At 43.5% G+C, this 8,144-nt stretch overlaps 2 protein-coding genes across 3 annotated transcripts; one reads left to right on the plus strand and one right to left on the minus strand.

The window, feature by feature from the left end:
- Window positions 1–728: 728 nt before the first annotated feature.
- ergic3 (ERGIC and golgi 3) lies at window positions 729–7,542 on the minus strand. Of its 2 annotated transcripts, XM_028999391.1 has the most exons (14): window positions 7,365–7,542; window positions 6,852–6,922; window positions 6,689–6,776; window positions 6,491–6,610; window positions 5,350–5,443; window positions 4,943–5,108; window positions 4,800–4,857; window positions 3,893–3,907; window positions 3,589–3,620; window positions 3,305–3,401; window positions 2,130–2,194; window positions 1,835–1,971; window positions 1,706–1,761; window positions 729–1,601 (listed from the first exon to the last, which is right to left on the minus strand). In XM_028999391.1, exons 1-14 carry the CDS (start codon window positions 7,450–7,452, stop codon window positions 1,522–1,524), a joined length of 1,167 nt encoding a protein of 388 aa, XP_028855224.1. In that variant the 5' UTR covers window positions 7,453–7,542; the 3' UTR covers window positions 729–1,521. The 2 variants fall into 2 exon arrangements, with proteins under 2 accessions (XP_028855224.1, XP_028855225.1); XM_028999392.1 differs by lacking the exon at window positions 3,893–3,907.
- Window positions 2,345–3,256, plus strand: romo1 (reactive oxygen species modulator 1). The gene is made up of 3 exons (XM_028999393.1): window positions 2,345–2,516; window positions 2,700–2,830; window positions 3,028–3,256. The coding sequence occupies exons 2-3, from the start codon at window positions 2,700–2,702 to the stop codon at window positions 3,134–3,136; spliced, it is 240 nt and encodes a 79-aa protein (XP_028855226.1). The 5' UTR covers window positions 2,345–2,516; the 3' UTR covers window positions 3,137–3,256.
- Window positions 7,543–8,144: the final 602 nt, after the last annotated feature.

Here is an 8,144-nt window from a genome sequence, read left to right on the forward strand (position 1 = left end):
AAAACCGAGGCACATTCTGGACAGATCAATGCCGTCGTCTGACAAATGGCCATTGTTCTGTTCATAAAACGTCCATGTTGGAGGTTGAATTTGAACTTTGTGTCAATGTTACTCCTTTTTTAATAATAATAGTAGTAGTAATAGTAGTAATGTGGTGGGCCTGTCGTCCTGACCACTGCACAGTCAAAACACTCCTGCTTCTAAAAACCAGCTTCATATGTCTCCTTATAACACACCCACATCGGGGTGTCTAAACCGAGAGACGGGGCCCATGCGTACCCTCATACGCTAGCTGGGAAACCATTTCCATCGTCGAACCTCAGATCTCGTGTTTGTTAGCGGTGTTAAAAAGCCTGAAAATCACGGCAGGAGACTGAAAATCTGGGGTGGTAGTGGCCTAGCGGGTAACACACTCGCCTGTGAACCAGAAGTCCCAGGTTCGAATCCCAATTACTACCATTGTGTCCCTGAGCAAGACACTTAACCCTGAGTGTCTCCAGGGGGGGGGACTGTCCCTGTAAGTCACTCTGGTTAAGGGCGTAAATGTAAAATCTCTTGTTTTGACTGGATTTGCATCAGCGGTTGGGGAAGCTTTATATTTGTTGCATTTCCATAAGGATGATGAAGCTCTAAGACTAATTAGTGCAGTCAATTCTGTCCAAAGCGTGAAATTATGTGCTTATTAAGGTTCAGTGATTTGAAGACCTGAAGTTATGAAACATCAAGGGCAGCATTTTCTCTTAATTTATTCGTCAATTTAAAAACTGTTGAGGACGATCAAAATATAAATACATCTGTTCCATACACGATAGGCCCGTCCAGAGCACCGGACAGAAACACACACTCATTCACACACCCACGCACCCAAACACACAAACCCCAGCTCCTGAATTTGAGCGTTAAAGGTGCTGAATGGGCACCATGCGGCCATGCCGTACAGTAAACGTGCCGGCAAAGTGCCCACCAAATCACCCCGCTCCGGTTTGTCCAGAGATTTTCCTTAAGATTTGAACTCCTGTGTTTTTTGCATGATCACCTGATGCTCTGTCTGTCTTAGTGTCCCCGTTTCCGTGTCCAGTGGCACGAATACTGGCAGGCCAATCAGAATTAATTGATCAGTGAACCAAGGATCACGAATTTCAGCTTTTTCCTCATTAGATTAAGGAAAACCAGAAAACTGTGCAAGGGCTTCAACAATTCAAAAACTATTTTTCAAAGAAGACACAAAAGAGCATTATTAAATAAAACCATCATACACAGGTTCCAACAGACATGCCAGCGGGGACTTTTTCACTGATCAAACAAAACAAGAAAATTATCCCTCGTATCCCTCTTTCTTCCGGCAGGTTTTTATCTCTGGGACCTGTGGATGCAGTGCTGACCAGTACTGGCGTGGAGGAATTTGTGTCGTTTCACCACAAGCTGAAGTTTGAAGCCAGTTTTGGATCCCCTCCTGTCACGTACGGAACTCTCGGGAGACAGCACAGCACCAGACTGTTCGCTGCGGAGAAAGCCGCGTGGCTAAGATGCTTTTCCCAACTCAATCTTCTTTTGGATGGCTCTTGCAGAGTAGTATATCAATGAATCAATGAGGCCAGCCACTGCAAAGATAAGAAATACATTCATGAATGTTCTTATACGTTTTAAAGACACATTAAACAATAATGACTCAGTATAGGGCCGCATGAAGTCTCATAAAACTCACCAGTGAACACGCCTCCAATAATGGCACACACGCCGGTCAGAAAGTGAGTGAAGGACCTGGGAGGAGTGGAAAAATAAGAAATGGCAATGCTGGCTAGGACGTAGAAGTATATGAAAGTCTCATACTTACCGCTGCTTTTCTGTAAATTTCACCATCATAGGAGAAAGCTCGTATAGAACGAACACCCCGGGGAGTCCCTGGTCTCCGATCAGCCCATTGGCGATTTTCTCATGCCGAGTGACTGAAAACTGATTTGTTTTCACCACCTAAATCACAAAAACGTTTCAGCAACCACAGTGAGCATTTGAGCCTCGTGTGCCTTAAAAACAACAAGCTGTATTACATACCGTATGAGACTATTTTTTTATTAATCTAACCGTGCTTCCATCAAATAAACTGCATTTATTAAATAACTTGTACTCACCTCTCCGTCACCTTTAACATATATCGTTGGTACTATTTTTACAAAATACTGGTACATCATGGACGCTGAAAAAAAAAAAAAAAAAAAAAAAGCGGTGTGACGTTAGGACGCGTCCAATTCTGTCCAGATAAAACATTATTAAAAATGTTCGCGCAGAAGCATTAACGACCCGGCACAGCAGGGGGCGCTCGCCAGAGCTTTTCTCCCCCGAATCTGACGTCACTTCCTTTCGAGCGATGGCGTCGCAATAAAAAAAAAAAAGGCTCTTCCGCCCGCTGCCCTGGAAAGATTATTAAAAGCTGCACATTCGGCTCTATTGGGAGAACCAAACCAAACATATAAAGCGGATAACCGCGTAGGAGGGGAGAATAACCGATAGAACAGAAGGTAGGTTCCACTGCAGCGAATCTTTAACCTTCAGACCCTCGCGGCGACGTCGAAGCTCGGGTATTTACGACGAGTGCGGCGCTCCGGTAACATGTACAAGTTTTATACCCGCACGGCGCAGGATTAAAGAAAACTCTTATCTGTTCCGTCACTCATTTATTATTGTCGTTATTGTCTTCGCAGATGCCGGTGTCAGTAGGGCCCTACGGGCAGGCTCAGCCCAGCTGCGTCGACAGGGTGAAGATGGGCTTCATGATGGGCTTCGCTGTTGGAATGGCAGCAGGTGCCATGTTCGGAACCTTCTCCTGTTTGAGGTAGTCCTCGTTCCTAGTTTGTTTGCTTTATGTGATTATAACTAATTACTGTGCAGCAGTAGAACCCCGGGCCAGAATGAAAAGGCGACATGCTCCATTATCTGGTATCCATAACCTGGAGGATCATATTCATGCAGGTGATTGTAGGGTGAGCTGGTTCTGCTTACGACAAGTTTTTCTGTTTCTGTACTTTGTAGGATCGGCATGAGGGGCAGAGAGCTGATGGGTGGCGTTGGGAAGACGATGATGCAGAGCGGAGGGACGTTTGGCACCTTCATGGCAATCGGGATGGGTATCCGCTGTTAGAACCACCACCCACCCCTTTTGCACTTTACGTATTACTTAACTCTACAAATCATTTTTATGTTTCTGTATAAAATTACTCCAGGGCAAAACACGATGAATAAAAGACTGTGATTCCAAACACTTTTTTTGTGTTAAATTTGCTTAGAAATGCAGAAAGAAGCAGCTCACCTTGATGTGCGGTAACGTCTGTATTGTCCAGTGGGTTGACAATGCCTGGATAGTCCTTTCCAAATGACAGGTGCTTAATAAAATGAGTCATGTTGATCTGTCGACACCAAGCAGAATTGGACCGGACCGTGAGACCCAACAGCAATTCTCAAACGTTTCAGTTTGGCAACGTAAACGATCGCGATTACGTCAACAGTAACTCAGACAGGCTATTCACACTCGCATTTGTGTTTCATCTCTTGGTAACATACATGGATCACTTAGAAGAAAAATGGAGCACTCACGTTGTCTAGTCCGAAACTCTGCAGATCATGGACTGGGGGGGGGGAAGGCAAGAAAGCGGTTAGACAAACACTTTCTCAATTTGTGGTTCAGTTAGAGTGTAAGACTGGAATAGTGCCGTTACTGGTTGATAAGCAGAAGTTTCAGAGAGGAAAGAATTAATTATTTGCATGTTCAGCCAGAAATAGTAAATTTAAGGGTACAGGCTACATTCTAACAAGCCATTACCTTCCTCAGTGGCTCATGTCTGTTTTAAGAATTTTTGGTATTTTGTCAACTAGAAATCTGCAAAAAGTTTAAACTTACTTTCCACAGCGTGCACTGCAGAAAGAAGAGAAGAGAGTCACTGCTTGATTTCGTACACAGTTGAAAACATGAGTGTCCAGCCAGGACAGTTCATCAGTACTGGTCCATCCAGTGCTAACGTTAATTGACCGTTAACATCAGCCCAATCTCACTTTGGTTACAGTAAAACAGCTCATAATCTCTCTTTCTGTAGTTGGATGGCATCAAACCTTGCAAAAGTGTTTTAGGGTGAGGCTTAAAAGATTCAAGCCTTTTGTCCTATTTCTGAACTATTCGTAATTCATTTAACTTCCTTGGGATTGTGCAGTGCAGTGTTATACACAAGCTTGTGTTGATGAACACGGCCACATGTAGCCAGTACAGCTGCAGGACGTGTTGGCAGCTGAAGTGCATACCTCACCGCTCATTTATGTAGCAGTTAATATGGTATTAAAAGCACTCTTGCGAAGGGAAGCAGGGCTGTAGGTTTGTAAGTTGAGAATGACGTTGCTCATGCATGAAGCAGCATTTTAATTGGAGCGGTAGAGAGGATAAGAGCATTAGAGGAGAAATGATGCAGGCATTCATTAACCCCGATGGTTTCGCATAATTTCCTCTATCAAACGGGATTTTGCTGTATTTACAGAACTGGTTTGATGAATGCCCTAAAAGAAAAGGCTTGGAGCAATAACATGCACATTCCCATGCACAACCTAAGTACAATTTACAATTTGTGTTTGAATCTTGCAAACAAAACCATTCATTTTCCCGGTCTTTCAACCCATCTGGTCGGATAGATATCATAACTTCGAATAAATTACATTTTAAAATCATAATATTACTGTGTAGTCTCGCTTGGTTTCGGGATACAGTCCTTGCATCCGACCAGAAGGGCTGAGACCCGTGTTCTTTAAATTAATGCTCTTACCGTGGACATGAGATTGCTGGAAGCTCTTTCCTGGGGCAAAATGGAAATTCCCAGCCACCTAAATAACCAAATAGACATCAGTGTGAAATGACATTTCATGGTACACACAGTACAATACAGACTTTGGCAAAAGTGGCAAATACCTTGTTGACTTCCAAGAAACCAAACAGTTTACAGCCCTCGTTCTTCTGCTCTTGCATCTTCTGACTGAAACCCTCCCTTTTGCACTGCTCAATGGAGTCAGGGGTCTTGAATGCCCAGCCTCTTCGTCGGTATGCCTCCCGAACATCATCACAGGTGTTACAGCATCTGAGGACAAGCAAAAGAACATTTCTATTAAAATACAATATACAGAAGACGTACGCAATGCTTTAAATAATCCTTAATGCACAAAGCACGTTCTCGCAAGGGTTTGGGAATAAAAAAGAAAAAGAAGACTACTTGCTTCCATTTCTGCCCCATTATGCCCTAAAAGGAGACTGATGCAATAAACATGCCAGGTATCTTCTGAACTGGTTGTAAACTAACAAAACGCCAGGAAAAGACTTACTTCAGTTCTTCAGTCTCTGCTCCATAGCAGCTTTCGCATCGGTCAGGGTCCAGTTTACTAGGGTCAAATATTTCTCCCTCCTCTTTACCCAGTTCTGCAGGAGAGGAAGACAGCAGAGCCACTCAGGAGCGTATGCCGCCGGGCTGATTTCTTACTTTTTTCATGAGTCACATTTAAATGGTTCAGATCATCAAATTATATTAAAAATTAGTCAAATACAACACAAGTAAATACAGTTAAGTGCAGAAATCTATTATTAAGGGAGAAAAAATTAATTCCAAACCTGCATGGCCCTGTGTGACAAAGTGATCGCCGTCTAGACCTAATAACTGTTTGGGCCACTTATTTTCAACAACTGCAATCGAGTTCTTGTGATAACTTGCAGTGAGTCTTTTACAGCATCGTGGAGGAATTCTGGACCACTCATCTTTGCAGAATTTTTGTTGTTCAGCCACACTGGAGGGTCTTCGTGCATGAACCGCCTTTTTAAGGCCACGTCACAGCATCTCAATAGGATTCAGGTCAGGACTTTGACTAGGCCACTCCAAAGTCTTCATTCTGTTATTCGTCACCCAATCAGAGGTGGACTAGTTGGTGTGTTTTGGATCATTGTTCAACCTCAACAAAAAATTTCAACTTTAGCAGTATTTTCACAATGTCTTGGGGATCATCAAGATTTTGTTCTGGCAACAGTGGTTTTGGTCTTGGCACTTGGAAGGCATTTTCACCAGTCTCTTTCTTATGGTGGAGTCATGAACACTGAACTTAACCGAGGCATGTGAGACCTGAAGATTTTGGATTGTTCGTGGATGTTGTTGTGGGGTATTTTGTGACTCTTGGACGAGTCGTCGTGTGCACTTGGGGTTTTTTGTTTGGCTGGCCACTCCTGGGAAGGTTCACCAGTGTTCCATGTTTTTTTGCAGTTTTGTGGATAATGGCTCTCACTGACAGAGGTAAGTATGAGGATCTTTTGTTCCATATCTTAAGTGATTTCCTGATTGAGAACGGGTGTGGCAGTAATCAGGTCTGGGTGTAGCTGGAGATACTGAACTCAGGTGGGATGATCCACTGTCAAGTTATATTTTAACAGGGGGAACGCGGCTCTCTTAATAAGCGACGCCTGTGTCGCTCGTTCTTTTACCGTGTCTGTCTGCTTCTGAGGTGACAGCCTTGCCATCCTTGTCCAGCCGCTGTTTGAACAGGTTGTGTTCAACGTCCAGTTGCTGCTCGCCCGCCACGTCCATCGCGTCAATACTCAGATCTGTGCGAGAATGAGAGTTGGTGAGTACGACGTTGACGCCTACAATCCGACAAGCCGTCAGTGTTCCAGGTGACTTACAGGCACAGGGCATGTGAGGGAACAAAATATCAACGTTAATCTTCAGCTTGTCCCCCCGCGATGTGTCCACAAACAATTCCGGATGGACCTAAAACAGAAGCACAACATTAAAACGCATATTAACATAAACTTAAACGATTAAAACGTTAATCTGCACACAAACCTCCTTAGTTAGGTAATACTGCAGCTCCGAGAAGAACAGGATCAACATGATCAGACCACTGATGATGGTCACTGCAGAAAGCAACAATGAAACCAACTCAGACACATTTACAGCATTTACATTTTACACACATTTACAGCATTTTACACACACGGCGCATTAAAGGAGCGACATTAACAGGAACTGATGCTTTTCATTCCCGTTTCTTCAACTGCCGACAAGTTTCAGTAAATCAAATGGATTTTCAGCGTGTTGAAACCAAGCAAGATGTTTCCAATCCTGTTCAGCCGCAACCCGCTTCAGAATGTTCCTCTATTCGCGTCAATTCTTTCAACATCATGCTGCACTTGTTGTTATATCTGGATCTGTACGTCTACTTTAATAATAAATATATACATGAAAAGAATATGTATATTTTTTAGATATAAATGAGAAGGAAGGCGCTCCACGGCCACCAGCGCTCCGGAACGTAGCGACCGGAGGCGCCTGGAAAGCGGCGGGCCCGGCCGGTACCTGTGGCTCCTCCGCACGTCTTTATCCTGAAATCCTCCAGGGTCTTCGGATACGCGTCGAACTGTTTGAGATTATTCAGCGCGTCCATCTTTCCGTCCACCACCCCCCCTCGGACACCGACCGAGAGAATCGCCGTCACGCCGGCCTCCCGCCCCGCCCGCGATCTGCTTCCGGTTCACACGGCTCCGTCCAATCAGACGGCGCCGCGCGGGCGGACGGCGGGTCGGTGCGCCGGTTCAACCGGATTGGTGATGATAAACATCGCACCACGTTACCTCTCTATAAAAATGAAGGAAAATCAGAACTAAAAACATTTAAAAAATGATTTGTGATGATAGATATCGCACCACATTACCTATCTTTAAAATAAAAGGAAAATAAGAACTAAAAACAAAAAAATCGCGATTATAAATATCGTTACCTCTTTAGAGAGGTAAACAAGAACTTAAAACATACACAATTGGCACATGAAAAATAAATCTAACATAATGAACTGTTTTTTTTTTTTTTTTAAGTAGGCCACAGATTTTGGAGCAAAGTCTTGATAAATCTGCATCTGTGTATTTTACATTTACCAATTCTGAAAATGTGTCCTACATCACTCTCTTGCTGTTTTAAATTTTGGGTTGTGAGCTGGGAAAGGTTTTTCCAAAGCAGTCTAAAATATTTTTATGCAAATATTGTGTTTATTTTGGTAAAGGGTGGGTGCCTTGTTCCATTTTAGAACTTAAACACTTGTTTTTTTACTTTTACTAAAAATGTGGGTCTCAAGTGAACTGG

The sequence above is a fragment of the Denticeps clupeoides genome, chromosome 12 (genome assembly GCF_900700375.1).
Source record: "Denticeps clupeoides chromosome 12, fDenClu1.1, whole genome shotgun sequence".
NCBI classification, from domain to species: Eukaryota; Metazoa; Chordata; class Actinopteri; order Clupeiformes; family Denticipitidae; genus Denticeps; species Denticeps clupeoides.

Bases quoted from the DNA above. Each gene is read 5' to 3' on its own strand.
- romo1 (XM_028999393.1), top strand. From the start codon at position 2,700: ATGCCGGTGTCAGTAGGGCCCTACGGGCAGGCTCAGCCCAGCTGCGTC. The intron at 2,831-3,027 runs GTAGTCCTCGTT...TGTACTTTGTAG, and splicing joins GGAACCTTCTCCTGTTTGAG to GATCGGCATGAGGGGCAGAG.
- ergic3 (XM_028999391.1), bottom strand. From the start codon at position 7,452: ATGGACGCGCTGAATAATCTCAAACAGTTCGACGCGTATCCGAAGACC. The intron at 6,611-6,688 runs GTAAGTCACCTG...ATTCTCGCACAG, and splicing joins CCCTCACATGCCCTGTGCCT to ATCTGAGTATTGACGCGATG. The intron at 3,402-3,588 runs GTGAGTGCTCCA...TGGTGTCGACAG, and splicing joins AGAGTTTCGGACTAGACAAC to ATCAACATGACTCATTTTAT.